We start from the raw sequence: 17,466 nt of genomic DNA on the forward strand, positions 1-17,466 counted from the left end.
GCTCCTGATCCATCCCCTTTGCCAGTGCTGCCTGGTTTACTGGGTGTTGTTGGTGAGATCCAGTTCGATTTGGAGGAAGAATGAGTCTGTCTGGGCTGCGTTCTGTTAATAGCTTGGGGATTGGAAAACAATGTCCCTGAGTCGCCTTTCTGTGGGTTGTGATGCAGTAAGACAATGGCCACTTTGTCATTCCTCTGGTCCTGGGGACCCTCACCAGCTCGTCTTTTTCTTCCCACCTTTCAGCGTTCTTTGGTTGTCTCTAGTGCTCTTGTGTTATTTCTGGAGTTGGTTATACTGAGTCAAGAGGAACAGAGGAAACGCATCTACACTATCTTTTCCAGAAATCCTTGGTGATGTTTCTTATTGTAACTGTTAAAGAAACGGCAGTTTCTTTAACAGATGAATTGCATCTTCCTGATATTGAGTCTTCCTTTCCAAGTACATGGTAATCTTTATTTGTTCAGTAGATAACGTTAGTAACACCTCCTTCATCAGGTCATGTTAAAGAATGTAGTTAAGGCTTGTAAAGTACTTAGAGCGGTGCCTGGTATGTAAAGCACTTAAAAGTGTTAGCTATTGTTATTCCATGTGTCCTTTGGTAGCATATTAAAGCTTTTTAAATTTTTAAAATGAAGTTCTAGCACATTTTATGTTCTAGCACATAATCTTGTTAGGTTTATTCCGAAGTATTTTATTCTTTTTTTGTTTTTATTACAGATGGAATCTTCCGATCTCTTATATCTTCTTTGGCTCTTTGGTTTTTTGGCTCTTTCTTATATGAAAATATTTTAATACCCTTGTAAATGTTGCCTCCCAAAGGGGTTGTAATGTCTTTTTCTTTTGAAGATAGGACCCATAACTAAACTTAGAGCTCTGAAAAGGAGGGAATGAGTGAGTGAATGAGCTTTTCATGTGGCTCAGCACTGTTTTGGATACTACTCTTACTCTAAATACTGCATTTTATGTAATCGAAGATTTTCCCTAGGTATGTCATGAGTTTGTTGATCTTACTATTAAGATTCTTTGTCACATGTGCTAATATCAAGCTATGATTTTTTCAAGTCACTCTTTGGACTGTTGGTCTTGGGGACTCACCTGCAGGGCCATGCATGCCACCTGTGTGCTTCTCTGCTACAGAGTGTCCATCACCTATACTTGAAAAATGGCTCTTGGCTAAGTGGAATTTCAAAGTAAAGTATGGAAATGTGGATTGGGTCCATTTATTTAACCTAAACAGTGATGAAATACTGATAGTTTAACTAGAAAAAGAAGCCTGTGTAAGTGCAGAATTCTTCTGGAGTGTGTGGCAGTAGGAACAGTAAAAACGAAGTTTGAGGTGCAGAGTACACTGTGCACCTGGTGGTGCTAGAGTGTCGCATGCAGGCCCTGTTCACAGAAGATTCATTTGGTTGTTCTTTTCCCAGAGGAGCTCTATGGTGACTTTGAAGACCTGGAAACAGGGGACGTGCACAAGGGAAAATCAGGCCCGAATACTCAGGTATGACTTTGCCATGGCCAGCTGTCAGTCCTTGATCTGTGGTCAGTATATTCTGAGAGGCCCATATTGAGAACGCAAATCTTAACGTGTTATCTGTGGAGATTACAGACTGGATGGATTCCTTCCTTAAAATATGGAGAGTGCAGACAGATCAAAGGTTGTTAGTTTATTTATTATTTTTGATCTTTTGGGTGACACCTTTTACCTTTTCTGGTCATTATGATTCTTCAGTCATTGAAAGATTTACCTCTTGGGTCACTGTCTTCCTTTCCACCATTCCTTTTGCCATCATTCTCCTCTTCTTAAATTTAAGTACTATTTAAAAAAAAAAAAAAACTAATTCCCTGTTCTCCTTAATATTTCTTTAGAACAGTGTCTGGGGAGCATCTGGGGAGGTTTGGTATTCCCAGACAGATTAAGGAATGACAGTAAATTGTAATGCAGATATCTAAATGTCTCTTATAGCAATATAGGTTATTTAGAGCCCAAAGGCTGTGTTTTGCTGTGTTTTCACTATGATCATAACTAAGATTTTTACAGGTTAAATAGAACTTTTTAAATCTGCTTTAATGTTTAAAGAAAAGATCTCCACAACCTTTTATAACATTTTTTCTTCTGGAAATTTAAGATTGAAGATGCAGAGGAAGAAGTTAAGGAAGAAATTGACCCCAGCGCAGAGGAAAGTGCCAAGAAGAAGCATTTGGATAAAAAGAGAAAATTGAAGGAAATGTTTGATGCAGAATATGATGAAGGAGAAAGCACATATTTTGATGATCTTAAAGGAGAAATGCAGAAACAAGCACAGGTAAGAAAACTCAGTTCCTATCAGCCTCATTCAAGGCTATAATATAGTGTTGTGAGCATGTAGTTTTATTTAGGTCTCTGCTCCCTGACCTGCTTCTCTGCCTCTTGTTTGGACTCCTAGGTCGAGATGCAGATGTGTGTTTGTTCATGCAGTCACCTCATGTTTCTTCAGTCAGAAATTCACCAGAAAGATATCAGTGCCTATTTTGTACCAAGCATCAAGAAAGCAAAAATGGCTTGAGATGCAGCCGCCACTTTTGAGGATCTCGTAGTATAGTGATTTGAGACAGTATGTTTATTTAAATGCAAGCATTGCCTTAGCATTCTGATTACTGCTCCCTGGAACCATAATGAAATAATCTGAATGGGTATGTGATTCTTGGCCTGTATGGCTTATGAACACACCAGTGCTCTCCAGGGAAGATTTTCTGAAAATTCACCTTGGTCAGAGTTCAGAGGGTATTTCCAGTGTATGGTCAGATATGGAGATAAAGGGAGCATGTGGAACGCTGAAAGGGAGATAGTCTGGCCCTCCTGCCTGGGGATGCTGAACAGGCTGAGTTGATGAACTCACTCTGAAGGAGACACAAAAATGTGTATGCAGTTGATGGCGAGTGTTTGAATTGTGCTTTGACAAATGAGGCCCCCAAGAAACCCTGTAAGCTGGAACATACCTTAATATGCCTTATGCAAGTTAAGTATGTGATTTGTGAAAATGTAGTCGACAGGGTTTGCTCAACATAGGCCTTCATCTAGTCAAAGAAGTATCTCCTGGTTAGTCGTTAACATGGTGGTTCCAAGTCTGTACTGACCTTTGACAGAAGTGACTAAGAAAGGTAAAGCTAGTTCTGAAGTCTTTGCTTCAGGCCTTTTACAATTTAAAATTACCTAAAACATTGTGGGCTATTGTAAAGGACTTTGAATTTTTTACTCTGAGTGAAATGGGGGCCCATGGGGGGTTTTGAGCAGAGGAGAGACATGCATGATCTGCTTGCCTTTGAAAGGATTGTTCTGGCAAGAGTTCAGGAGGATTAAGGGCCTCACACTGGGGGATGAGGAGGTGTGTGGCAGTGGAGGTGAAAGAGAAAGAGTCAAATTCTGGGTATACTTTATTTGAAAGGTAGAACAATGGGATTTCCTGGTGGATTGAGTGTGGGGTGTGTGAGAGAGGAAATAAGGGTGACTTACTAGAAGGATTGGGTTGTCTTAGCTAAGAAAGCCTCTAGTTGGTGCAGCTTTGTCCCGGAAGATGAAGTTTGGATGTGTTAGGTTTGAGATATCTTTCAGACAAGTGGAGTATCAAGTAGCAAGTGAGGAGTTCTGGAGAAAGGTTGGGGCCAGGGACTTAGATGCATAGTCCTCAGCATCTAGATGCTACTTAAAGCCGTGAGATGGATGAGATGACCTGGGGAGTGAGCATAGAGACAGGAGAAGAGAGGACCAGGATGGACCCTGAGTACTCCATTGTAAGAGGCTGGGCAGAGAGGAGGAAGCAACAATGGGGATTGAGCAGTGCTCAGGAGATAGAAGAAATCTAAGAGAACATGGATATGCTGGAAGCCACTGTAGAAAGAAGTGATAAATTGTTTCATATCGTGCTGATTTGTTAACTATGATGAAGACGGAATTGACCACTGGATTAGGAATGTGGAGGCCTTTTGTGATTTCAGCAGGCGTTTTTATGGAGTGTGGGTTAAAGTCCAGTTTTAGGGAATTTAAGAGAATGGGAGCAGAGGAACTAGAGACTGAGGCTTCGGAGAGAAGTAGAGAAATGGGGCAATAGTTGGAGGAAGTGGAGTCAAAAGAAAGTTTTAAGAGGAGAGAAATAACAGGCAAGATCTGTTAGAATAAAGTCCAACAAGAGTGGATGATATTTAGTGTGCAAGTGAAGTTTGGCATTAAAAGAGGCTTGGATAAATAATCTATAACAGTTGCCCTGTAGCAATTTCTGTGATAATGGGAACGTCTATCTGTGCTCTCCTGTATTGTAGCCACACATTGATGCTGACCACTTGAAAGGTGGCTAATGTGACTAGAGGACTGAATTTTTACATTTTTATTTAATTTTAATTAATTTCAATTTAAATAGCCATGTGTAGCTGCTATATTGAACAGTGTAGAGCTATAGTAAAAGGCTGGTTAAGGGCGTAAACCCTGGTAGAGGGGTTGACTGTGGAAGTTCTTTTAGATTGCTTAGTTTTTGAGTGAATTAGTCAACAGCTGAGAGTGAGGGTGAGAGAGGAGATACTGGGTGTTTGAAGAAAGGAGAAAAAGTGTCAATTGTTTGGAGAGTAAGAAAAGAAAGTGTGGGCTGGGGAAGTTAAGAGTGGTTGCCGACCAGCATGAAGGGCTCCTTTTAGGGTCTTTTACATTCGCTATACCTTAGAACAACAGAGAAACAGTTGGGACATATCCTGAACAAACTGTAAAGAGGAAATGTATATTATTTTTAATTGGTATAAAGCCTAAATTCTGGGCCAGCCCGGTGGCTTAGCGGTTAAGTGCGCGCGCTCCGCTGCTGGCGGCCCAGGTTCGCATCCTGGGCGCGCACCGACGTACCGCTTCTCCGGCCATGCTGAGGCCGCGTCCCACATACAGCAGCTAGAAGGATGTGCAACTATGACGTACAACTATCTACTGGGGCTTTGGGGAAAAAAAATAAATAAATAAATAAAATTATTTTTAAAAAAAGCCTAAATTCTGTCCATGGTTCTTTTATTTAGAAATTGCTCATTTAATGTTAATTTATTAAAGATAACATTATGGATTTTTCATTGCTTTTTCTCTTCTCATTTATAGCTTAACCGGGCAGAATTTGAAGATCAAGATGATGAAGCCAGAGTTCAGTATGAGGGGTTTCGACCTGGGATGTATGTCCGAATTGAGATAGAAAATGTCCCTTGTGAATTCGTGCTTAACTTTGACCCCCATTACCCAATTATTTTGGGTGGTTTGGGGAATAGTGAGGGCAATGTCGGATATGTACAGGTAGGTACCCTTTGCTGCATGCTTGACACTTGGCGTTCTTTGGACGTACCTCCAACCAATAATCTTATTGAAATCTCTTCTCTCCTCAGATGCGTCTGAAGAAACATCGTTGGTATAAGAAAATCCTCAAGTCCCGAGATCCGATCATTTTTTCTGTAGGGTGGAGGAGATTTCAGACCATCCCGCTCTATTATATCGAAGACCATAATGGAAGACAAAGGCTTCTGAAATATACCCCACAGCACATGCATTGTGGAGCAACCTTTTGGGGTAAAATGTGATTAGAATAACTTGCTTGTAGGTTAATTTTAACCTTTTAGGCTTCATCGTTATAATTTTGCTTTTTTCCTTTCATGAAATCCCAATTTGTAAGATTTTTCTCTTTTTTTGCGTTGGAGTGTATATGTAAAACAGAATCCAAAATGTGTGGTTCACTATATATATATATATATATATATATATATTTTTTTTTTTTTTTTTTTTTCTGTTTTCTTTAAGGTCCTATCACTCCACAGGGAACTGGGTTCTTGGCAATACAGTCTGTCAGTGGCATAATGGTAAATACCTTGGATGTTGTATTTTACAGATTGTGTTTGAGAAATATATATGAACATGAAATATGTACATGAAACTTTTAAGTTGAAAATGACTCATTTTTAGTATTTATAGTAAACTTTGCTTTGCTTTTAATTTTCCTACATCTTTTTAAATAGGGTGTGGGAGTGGAGAAGAGGGAGGTAGAAGAATTTTAATGGTATTGATGACATTTTATATTTTTAGACATTTTTTGGACTGACTTTTCTAAAAATATTTAAGCAGTGCTCACCATGTGCTAACTGATATACAGGCATACCTCGGAGATATCGTGGGTTCACTTCCAGACCACTGCAATAAAGCAAATACCGCAATAAAGTGAATCACAGGAATCTTTTGGTTTCCCAGTGCATATAAAAGTTATATTTACACTATACGTAGATATATCAGATACCAGCTACACATAGACTACCCATTAGTAAGGCTGGTTTAGCAAAGTATGTTGACATAGTCTTCATTTGATCAATCAGAGCAGGTTTTATTGGCCCTATTTAAGAAAAAACAGAATAATGAGCAGATGGAATCCTCCCTGGAGGTCCAAAATTTAATTTCTTAAACATTGTAACCAAATTTTTATATGCTTTTCCCTTCCAAATAGGTCATTGTTGTGAAATTATGTTACCATGAAATCACCCTCAGTAAAATACTCAAGACATTGTCATTAGTTTGTATTATAGTTTCAGATGGCTTTTGTTAAAGTACTGTTTTGCCTGTTCAGATATTCTTTCTTGTTCTTTCTTAGCTGATTGTAAATGAAAGGCACTTTGGTAGTTTATTGCATTACAGAGAATTGTAGTTTTTCTCTTGCTGATGTTAGTCCTATATTCAAATTTTGGGGGTTCCTTTTTAGCCTGATTTCCGGATAGCTGCCACAGGAGTTGTCCTTGATCTCGATAAATCCATAAAAATTGTGAAGAAGTTAAAGCTAACTGGTTTTCCATTTAAAATTTTCAAGAATACTTCATTCATTAAGGTCTGTATATCTGTATATTCACATGTTTATAAATGTATGTATTGTTAAAGGAGGAATGAAATACTTCTAAAATAAAGATCTAATGTTTTCAGAAAAGTATTTGAAATCTTTAATGAACTTGGTCTTTGATATTTTTAGTTTACTTTATATTGGTCTCTGTGTTACTTAAATATGCTCAGAAATCTTAAGGTGAAATAAAATAGAGATATTTAGTTATTGAGGCTATTACTTATTATTTCCATGTGAGACTATCCCAGAGCTAATCTTGAAAATATGTAATCTCATTCACTTGATTTTGTTTCCTACCTTTTTGGTTTGTGTTAAGATAGGGAGGAAATTATAGGTTTGTCAAACAGATCAGTAGAAAAATAGACAAAGTAGGTCGCAAAATACTTGTTGGCAAGGATACAGAGAAATGGACGCTCTGTTATGCAATATAATGTGGGAGGGTAGTTTGAGCAACATTTATTGAAAATTTCATTAGTGGGAGTGTTTTCAAAACACAGAGTTAAGATGATCGTAAAATGTTCTTATAATATAAGATAATAGTACCACTAGCATTTATCCAGCTCTCTTTATTTTCTGTGTGCACCTACATAGGTTACGAGCTGCAGTCCAGCCCTGTGAGATGACAGCAAAGGCTGTCTATGCCAGTTCAGTCCAATAAATATCTTTTTGATCATCTCTTCTACAGGGATATCAGTGATGACACGCTAATGAGTCCACAATAGAGTCTTGATTAATGTTATTTTGGGGAAAATAAAAAAGAGTTGTATTCTTTTTGATCTAGTAATTCCACTTTTAGGGGGAAAAAACACATTTTGATTGTTTTATCACCCTTCAATGAATTGTTTTTTAACCAAGGATGCATTTATGAACTAAGAGGTAAAGTATCTGATTTTATGTGTATTAATTTTTTTTCATATACCTGTAGGGAATGTTTAATTCTGCCTTGGAAGTGGCCAAATTTGAAGGTGCTGTGATTCGAACTGTCAGTGGAATAAGGGGACAGATCAAGAAAGCGCTCCGAGCTCCAGAAGGAGCTTTCCGGGCCAGCTTTGAGGATAAGTTGCTGATGAGTGGTAAATACCCTCTGTGGTGTGTCCATAACAGCGTGTTACCATTCACTATTGATTTCTAGCCAATGTAGGTTAGAGGTTGTAGTTTAGGTCTTTAGAAAATCAGAGTTGGCTCCAGCGCTCCCCAGTTGGGGCATCTTGTGCAGTGTGCCAAGTCACGCTGTGTCTGGAGCCATGTGATTCACACCTAGTAAAAGTTCTGTGATATTCAGGAGTAGTTCATTTGGTGAAGTCTCTCTTCAAACACTGTGCTACCAGCTACAGAAGTTTGGGGTGAATGTTATGTTCTTTTGTGTGACGAGCTGGATATGAATCTTCTTTTGAAAATTTTAAAGTAAATTTCCTCTCTTTCCAGATATCGTCTTCATGAGAACTTGGTATCCTGTCTCCATTCCAGCCTTCTATAACCCAGTAACATCTTTGTTGAAACCAGTTGGTGAGAAAGACACCTGGTCAGGAATGCGAACAACTGGTCAACTCCGCCTCGCCCATGGTGTCAGACTAAAGCCCAACAAAGATTCTCTGTATAAGGTATGATCATGCATGTGCCCTGTAGACTGGGGTCATCCAGATGCTTTGTACATAATGTTCTCTATGCTTTGAATTTTCTAGTAGAAAGTCTAACATTAAATTTGAAAGAACATGTTGTATAGTCATAAAATATTTTAGAAGGAACTCAGGAAAATGGTAATGGTGGTTTTCTGTGGATTGGAAAGGAAACTTAAACTCTTCATTGTATACTCTTTTGAACTATTTTTTTCCCACCTTTTACGTATATTACTTTTGAAAACGTTAATTTGCGAATTCTCATTGAAGCAATGTGGGCTTTTTGAAAGTTTTAATAAGCTTTTTATTGAAGTGTTAACATACATGCAGAGAAGTACAGAAATTATAAGTGAACAGCTCAATAAACTTTAACACACCCTAATTGCCATCACCTGGATCAAGCAGAATTACTAGCACAACAGAAGCCCCCCTTGTGACCTCTCCGTCACTACGCCACCTCCACCTCAAAGATAGCCACTATCCCGACTCCTGACGTGTAAATTAGTTCTGCCTGTTTTTGACTTTTATAAAATATAGCATATACTATTTTGCCTGGCTTCTTTCATTCAGTATTATGAGGTTCATCCACATTCTTGTATATAGCAGACATTCATTCGTTGTTATTGTTGAGTAGGATTCTGTTATATATGACAATGTCAATTTCTCCATTGATAGATGTTATTTCCAATTTGGGGCCATTGTAAATGCTGCCCTGAACACTTACATGCGACTTGTTTGGTGTGCATGTGCACACATTTCTGTTGTGTAGATATCCAGGGGTGGGATTGCTGGGTTACAGTGTATGTATGTGTTCACCTTCAGTGTATGAGGCCTGTATAGTATTGTGAAGTCATACCAGGTTAGGCTCCCACCAACAGTTGATCAGAGTTTAGTTCCACATCCTCACCAGTAGTTGGCCTCATCAGCATTTTATTTTAAGTTCTTAGTGCCTATCTAGATTTCCATTTTCATTTAGGTTTTGGTCTCTGAGAACTTTCATTATTTTCTTCACAGGTTAACAATATATTTGAAAAGATTTGTTTCTTATAATGCAAGATATTTAATTGTTTTGTAATAAGAGGATAGTTTAGGATATCAGTCTGCCGTTCTGCTAGAAACGGAAGTTTCCCAGACATTACTTTTTCTATAATAGTTAATAATAAAATTTTGAATCATGTTACATGAATGTTTATTAAAATATATTTCAGGACATGGTTCCTTTTGTCTAGCCTGTGGTGCTTACTCTTTTTTGAGAAGGTGATTTCTCTGATTTCTTTTATTTTAAAGCATTTTAGGTTCCTACACAGAGAATATTGAATATTAACGTGAATGATGTCTTTCATAATAAATTTAAAGACATAACAGACATATTCTGTATCTAGTTGACATTGACCTTGGTAAAGGCCTAGGGCAAAACTTTCAACTTATTAACGATTTCTGAGGCAGTTAAGCATTTTGGTCATCTCAGTTTAAGCATGGAACTTAGATTGCCTTGAAAATTGAATGTAGAGAGTGTTTTGCCTTCCTCTGTTGTTTAAATCTCATTTTTATTGGCTGGCCTTCCATTAGAAACAGAATAAAATTAAACTTCTTAATGAGAATCAGGGATGGGGACATTTTGGCTGCTGATTGGAGGAGGAACTACATCCTTAGATTGATCCAGAGGTTGATAGTCAAGATGAACAGCTAGATTATTCTTGTTAGGCTAGAAAAAAACACCTCAGTGCCTCAAAGATAAGGCCTGAATTTTCCATTAAAAGAAACGTTGGATCTGTTCATCTGCTCTGTTGAGACCCCATAGTCCATCCTGTACAAATGGGCACAGTTGATTTCTTGAAGAATTACAAGTACATTCTGTATATTTCTGTTTTTGCCTAGAGCTGTGCATCAAGGCAATCCGTATTTGATGGATGATTGAATCTTCATTTCTGATGGTCCACAGACTCTGGTGTTACTAATCTTGTGGAAAAATCAATATGTCACAGTCTTTGTTTTATTTTTCTTTTCAGCCAATTGTGAGGCAAAAGAAACATTTTAATTCACTGCACATTCCAAAAGCCTTGCAGAAGGCACTGCCGTTTAAGAACAAGCCCAAGACCCAAGCAAAGGCAGGCAAGATGCCGAAAGACAGGCTGAGACCAGCCGTCATACGGGAGCCTCATGAAAGGAAGGTACTGTCGACGGATGGCTTCCTACTTGTTGCATTTAGACGTGAAAATAATGCTTTCAGCAGCACACTTGGCATTTCTACTACATTCTCATTTTTCATCAGGGAAGGATAAGGGCCAGACTTTACTCAAGGCACTGGAACTGGAAGTTAGAGGAAAGGCCAGAGTCCATTTCCCTTCTTTTGTTTAGTCATGCTCTGCCTTATGCATCTTAATGGGGGGTAATAGGCACACAGCTGGTGAATCACTCTGTCTTAGTTGTAAGTAGTACCCACAGAGTGGTTAACAAAGGGGGTTTTGTGGTGAAGGTCATTATTTAAGTATTTTGCTAAATCAATATGCTCCTACTTACATCTCCAGGCAAATTATGATTTCCTAGTTCAGGATAAGTTTTCACTAGGTTAATATTCATTTGGATCATGGATTGATTCTAGTTTTGATACAGTCAGCTGAAGTGTTTGGGCCCCTGGTGCTTAGAAGGAAAGCATGCTGTGACTGTTAAGGATATTGTAATGCTCACTAGGTTTTGTCCTTGTCAGATCCTTGCACTGCTGGATGCTCTGAGTACCGTACACAGTCAGAAGATGAAGAAGGCCAAGGAGCAGCGGCATCTGCATAATAAAGAACACTTCAAAGTGAAGCAGAAGGAGGAAGAAGAGAAACTGAAGCGACAGAAGGACCTCAGGAAGAAGCTCTTCCGAATTCAGGGTCAGAAAGAGAGAAGAAATCAGAAGTCTAGCTTGAAGGGGCCTGAGGAGCAGTCACAGTGAGCTCCAGGCACATAGACTGTCGTTTGGATCTGCAGAGATGGTTTCAAATATTGTAGTCCTTGTAAATGAGAAGTCAGGGGACAAGCCCCAGAAAGACGTCTTTGTTGGCTATATCGCCCAGACTGTGCCTTTGAGAGGAGAGGTGGAAGCTCTGCTGGTAGGACACCTGTTCATTCTCAGCATCTAGGTTATGTCAGGATTAAAGCAATATAATTTATGATTTTGTAGATTCCCTCACATTCCTCTTACCTGTCTCAGTTTGATTATTTGTGCTACAAAAATATCATTAAAATATTTTCCTGTTAATTTTGGCGTAGTAGTTTTCATTAGGGATGAATGCTTGATGATTGTGGATGCTTGCTTATTCTGCCACCTTCATGATGAGTCTTCCAGAACAGGAAACAATATTAACTTGAAACGTCAGCCTTAAAGGAAAGTTTTAGAGAAGGATGTATGATGCGACGCGGAGCCCTGTTTCCCAGAGGCCACGTGGTGTGCGGTAGTGCAAGAGCCTGACTGCAGATACGAGAATCCAGCTGCTTTTTGTAAGCCAGACTTAGACACTTGCAAAAATGTAAAACAATGCCACTTTCCCACAAATTATTTTTGCTTTGGAAAATATTTTTCACAAGAATATGCTATTTGTGTTACCATATAATGGGCTTGTTATTGTTCTTTTAAAACAAATTAATAAAAAATAGATTAAATTTTTCTCAGCTTTAATTTCTTATGTAGTAAAAATTGATAGATACAACTCACATGAAAAAAACTCTTTGAGATCCTCGATTGTTTTTAAGAGTGTAAAGATCTTAAGATCCAAATTTCTGGGAGCTGCTGCCCTGAACTGCTCCCTCCTGAGATGGCCACCTGGTGCTGCTCACCACTGTGTACCCAGACCTGATACTATCAGTGCTGGGCACCTCATGGGGGTGCAATAGACAAGGAGGAATTAATTAAATTCCTGCTCTATCGCTGAATGTGCTTCAGGATTTTTCCATACCTGCCAAGACGCTGTGGCCTGGCAGCAGGTGTACAGGGAGACAGAAGGGGAGCTGCCGCTCTGCTTTCTGCCTCCCTCAGCCATCTGAGCATGCTCCACCTCCCAAGACCCCAGGTGTGGGAGGTAGCTTGCCAGTCTTTTAAAGCAACAATGTGCTTTAAAAACCATAAGTTCTAGCAAAGTTATCAAAGAACGTGATGAAAACCTAGCAGGGAAGTTGCTATCTAATTGGAGCTATTTCACCATCCTCTTCAATTTCCTTTCCTTCCCGTGAACTCCTGACTGAACAAGGCCCTGGCGCACAGGGCTGGCTTGACTCGAGGAGACATAGCCTGGCCCATGCAGCTCGCTGCCCCCCGCTAAGGGAAGGCAGTGAGATCCCCAGCCTGGAGGGCTGGTGGGATCAGGCTTTCCCCTCTGGACGATGCTGTCTGATAGAATTACGATGCTACCACGTTAACAAAAGGGAAAAGAAAACAGGTGAAATGAATTTTAATATTTTTATTTTTAAGCCAATATATCAAAAATATTATCATTGCAACATATAATCAATATAAAAATCATTAATAAGATATTTGATATTCCTATTTTTTGCCAAGTCTTTGAAATTTGGTGTATATTTTACTCTTTCAGCACCTCTCAATTCAAATGCTAAATTTTGTGGAAAATACGTGATCTCTATTTAAATTTCACAAAATTTATAGTTAAAAAAAGCAAGGGCCGGCCCGGTGGCGCAAGCGGTTAAGTGCGCGCGCTCTGCTGCGGCGGCCCGGGGTTCGCTGGTTCGGATCCCGGGCGCGCACCGACGCACTGCTTGGTAAGCCATGCTGTGGCGGCGTCCCATATAAAGTGGAGGAAGATAGGCACAGATGTTAGCCCAGGGCCGTCTTCCTCAGCAAAAAAAGAGGAGGATTGGCGGATGTTAGCTCAGGGCTGATCTCCTCACAAAAAAAAAAAAAAAAAAAAAAGCAAGATTCACATACCATGGTTGTTTCAAATATAACTGAACCTAGTGCCAGTTTTAAAATTTTTTTCTTTTCTTCTTCTTCTTTTTTTTTTGTGAGGAAGATTAGCCCTGACCTAACATCTGTTGCCAATCCTCCTCTTTTTGTTGAGGAAAATTGGCCCTGGGCTAACATCCGTGGCCCATCTTCCTCTACTTTATATGGGACTCTGCCCCAGCATGGCTTGACAAGCCGTGCATTGGTCCGCACCCGGGATTTGAACCCGCGAACCCTGGGCCGTGGAAGCAGAGTGTGCTTAATCACTGTGCCACAGGGCCAGCCCCTAAAATTTAAATTTAGACTAATTAAACAAATTTCCAGTTCCTCAGCAGCAGTCACACATATCTATTGCTTGATGGCCTGTGTGGCCAGTGGCTATGTTGAGGACAGTGTGGCTCTAGACGTAGTGTAGGAGATCAGGGAAGGCTTCCTTAAGGAAGTAACCATGATCTATAATCTGAAGAAGCAGGTTAACTTGGCAAAGGGTAGGAGGCAGGCTGTCAGGCAGCAGGAATGTATGTGCAAAGGCCCTGTGGCACAAGGCAGCATGGTACCTGCAAGCCAGTGGTTGGAGCCAGGACAGGCAGAGAGTTGCAGGGAGCTGGAGAGGAAGATGAAGAAGGAAATGGAGAGGTAAGTAATGAGGCTGGGGTTGTGAGGCTGCATTAAGATGCTATCTGTATCCCAAGATACTGAGAAGCCCTTGCAGAACGCTTACCTGGGGCAACATGGTCAGATTTGCATTTTTGAAAAATTCCCTTTACTCCTGGGTAGAGAATAGTTTGGAGGGAGTCCAGGGATAAGTCCTGGGAGGAGGCTGACACAGGAGTGCTGGAAGGTGGTACAGAGAGGAATTGGATGCTAGAGCTTTAGGAGATAACATTGGAGGTCTGTTGGATCTGGGGGTTGTGAAGAACAGTGGGTTTTCAGAGAAGCCCCCAGGACTCCCAGGTGTCTGGCTTGCACTGGGGACTGAGCTGGCTGAGATGGGTAGAGTGATGAGCTCAGTTTTAGGGCGTGGTACCCGTGGAAGCATATGGAAACGTCTGAGGAGGTAGTTAGGAATACTGTCTGAAGCTCAGGCTGATATTTTATCTGGGTTTACAATGCGCTCCTTGGAGACATCAACACCTACCTGGGAGTGGAGGGAATTATCCAGGGAGGGTCAAGATTGAACACAGGTGGGTCTTAGTCCAGCATTCTTTCCGTTGGTTCAGTATCTTCACATACCTCAAAGAAGATCACCAAGTCCAATCCGTATATGCAGACCAGTGCCCAAGAAGCCCAAGTGATCTGCTGAGCCTCACATGACTAAAAGCTGAGCTGGTCCAGCTAAGTAAGGCTGTGCACAGAAGCCAGACATGTAAGTGACGTCAGCAAAGAGGGCAGCCTGTCTTTCCCAGTGTCTTAGACCACTACACACAGACTTGACCATCCCTGTGCTGAGGTGCAGAGAGGGTCTGGGTAGGGGACGCCAGGCTCTGCCACTCACCATGATGTGACTCTGGGCAAGTGCCTGAGTATCTCTGAGTTTCAAGTTTCTGGTCTGTAAAATGGGGATAATAAACCAATCTTGCAGTGTGTGAGGATTTTATGAGACTACGTACAAAGTGACTGGTACAGAGGGGACTTTTAAATTTTTTATCTACCCCCTGGTCTCACTTTAAAGGACTATATAGGTCTATGAATTTTAACACATGTATAGATTCACGTAACACTCCCTCATGCTGTGTAGCCCAACCCTCTCCCAGCCCCAACCCCTGCTAACTACGGATGTGTTTTTCCTCACTTAGCTTTGTCATTTTGAGAATGTAGTGTTAAGTGGAACCACACGGTAGGGAATCTTTTGTAACTGGCTACTCTCACGAAGCATCATGCCTTTGAGATTCATCCCAATTGTTCTGCGTATCAGTGGTGCGTTCCTTCTCATTACTAAATAGTATCCAACTGCACAGATAGACCACAGTTGGTTATCCATTCACCAACGGAAGGACATTGTGGTTGTTTCCCGTTTTGGGTAAGTAATCATATAGCTGCTATAAACATTTGTGTAGAGGTTTTTGTGTAAACATAAGTTTTCATTTCTCTAGGGTAAACACCCAGGAGTAGGACTGCTGCTCATATGGTTTAACAGAACAGTCAAACTGTTTTCCAGAGTGGCTGCACCATTTTGCATTCCCACCAGCAAGGAAGGAGAGCTCCAGTACTCTGCCTCTTCTCCAAGACTTGGTATTGCCTGTACTTTTTATTTTATCCATTCTAGTGGGTATGTAGTGGTATCTCATTGTGGTTTTATTTTGCATTTCCCTAATGACCAATAATATTGAGCATCTTTTCATCTGCTTACTTGCCTTTCATATACAACGTCCTCTTTGGTGAAGGTTACATTTAAGCATTTTGGCCTACTTTTTATTTTAGTTGTTTTCTTATTGTTGATTTTGAGAGCTCTTTATATATTTTGGCATAAGTCCTTTGTCAGATGTGATTTGAAAATATTTTCTCCTAGTCTATAGCTGTCTTTTCATTCTCTTAGCACTGTCTTTTGCAAAATTTTAAATATTTATCAAGTCTAATATATTAATTTTTTCTTTATGGATTGTGCATTTGATGACCTAACAACTCTTTTCCTAACCCCAGGTCATGAAGATTTTCTTCTAAAAGTTTTATAGCTCTATGATTTTCATTTTGAGTTAGCTTTTGTATAAGGTGTGAGATTTAGGCTGGGGTTCTTTTTTTTTTTAATTTATAGGCAACCAATTGTTCTAATACCATTTGTTGAAAGACTATCCTTTCTTCATTGAAATACATTTACCTCCTTGTCAAAAATCAGTTGGGCATGTTTCTGAGGGTATATTTCTGGGCTCTCTCTTCTATTCCATTAGTGGATGTGTCTGTCCTTTTGCCCCACAACCTTGATTATTGTAGCTTTACATTGTCTTAAAATTGAGTAGTGTGAGTCTTCTAAATGTATTCCTCTTTTTCAAAATTGTTGCAACCATTCTAGGGCCTTTCCCTTTTGGTATAAATTTTAATAAGCTTACCTACATTTACAAAAAATCCTGCTGTGATTTTGATTGCATTAAATCTGTAGATGAATTCTGGGAGATTTGACATCTTGACTCTGTCGAGTCTTCCAATCCATGAATGTGGCATGTCTCTCCATTAACTTAGATCTTCTTCGATTCTTTCATCACCATTTTATAGTTTTCAGCATATATATCCTGTGCGTGTTTTGTTACATTTATGCCTAAGTTTTTAATTTTGGAGCCATTGCAAACGATACTAATTATTTAAATTTGGGTTCCAAATTTTTCACTGCTAGTTTTTAGAAAAATGATTGATTTTTGTGTGTTAAACTTATATCTTGCAACTTTACTAGATATATTTATTAGTGCTAGTTCTTTTGGGGTCGGGGGCAGATTCCTTGGGATTTTATACATAGACCATCGTATTGTCTGCAAACAGGTTCAGTTTTTATTCCTTCCTTTCCAACTGTGTGCCTTTTTTTCTTGATGTATTGCACCAGCAAGGACTTCCAGTATAGTGTGGAATTGGAGTGTGAATGTGGGCATCCTTGCCTTGTTCCCAATTTGTTTTATAGATGCTCTTTCTCAGTTTGAGGAAATTCCTTTCTGTGTCCAGTTAGCTGGGAATTTTTTTCATGAATGGGTGTTGAATTTTGCCAAATGCTTTTTCTGCATCAATTTATATAACTGTGTGGTTTTTTTCATCTTTAAACTGTTAATATGGTGGATTACATTTGTGTATTTTTCAAATATTGAACCAACATTGCATTCCTGGGATAAACCTCACTTGGTTGGTGTTGGGGTATTATTCTTTTAATATTTTGCTAGATTTGATGCACTAATGTTTTGTTCAGGACTTTTGCATCTATGTTTATGAGGAACATGGGTCTATAGAGTTCTTGTGTTTTTATCTGATTATGGTATCAGAGTAATGCTGGCTTTATAAAATGAGTTGGGAAATAGTTCCGTCCCCTTCTAGTTTCTGGAAGTGACTGGGTAGAATTGGTGTTATTTCT

The 17,466-nt window shown here is 39.6% G+C and overlaps 1 protein-coding gene across 2 annotated transcripts in view; it reads left to right on the forward strand.

The window, feature by feature from the left end:
* The window catches only part of BMS1 (BMS1 ribosome biogenesis factor), a 51,842-nt gene extending 40,116 nt beyond the window's left edge, over window positions 1-11,726 (forward strand). For both annotated transcript variants that reach the window (XM_058542893.1, XM_058542894.1), the window contains exons 14-23: window positions 1,425-1,498; window positions 2,127-2,303; window positions 5,102-5,290; window positions 5,380-5,560; window positions 5,789-5,847; window positions 6,735-6,857; window positions 7,792-7,939; window positions 8,292-8,467; window positions 10,492-10,653; window positions 11,190-11,726. In XM_058542893.1, the coding sequence (XP_058398876.1) occupies window positions 1,425-1,498; window positions 2,127-2,303; window positions 5,102-5,290; window positions 5,380-5,560; window positions 5,789-5,847; window positions 6,735-6,857; window positions 7,792-7,939; window positions 8,292-8,467; window positions 10,492-10,653; window positions 11,190-11,420 (1,520 nt within the window). In that variant the 3' untranslated portion in view covers window positions 11,421-11,726. The remainder of the gene's footprint in view (window positions 1-1,424; window positions 1,499-2,126; window positions 2,304-5,101; window positions 5,291-5,379; window positions 5,561-5,788; window positions 5,848-6,734; window positions 6,858-7,791; window positions 7,940-8,291; window positions 8,468-10,491; window positions 10,654-11,189) is intronic.
* The last annotated feature ends 5,740 nt before the right edge of the window (window positions 11,727-17,466 follow it).

Source organism: Diceros bicornis, chromosome 6 (assembly GCF_020826845.1).
Source record: "Diceros bicornis minor isolate mBicDic1 chromosome 6, mDicBic1.mat.cur, whole genome shotgun sequence".
Taxonomy (NCBI): Eukaryota; Metazoa; Chordata; class Mammalia; order Perissodactyla; family Rhinocerotidae; genus Diceros; species Diceros bicornis.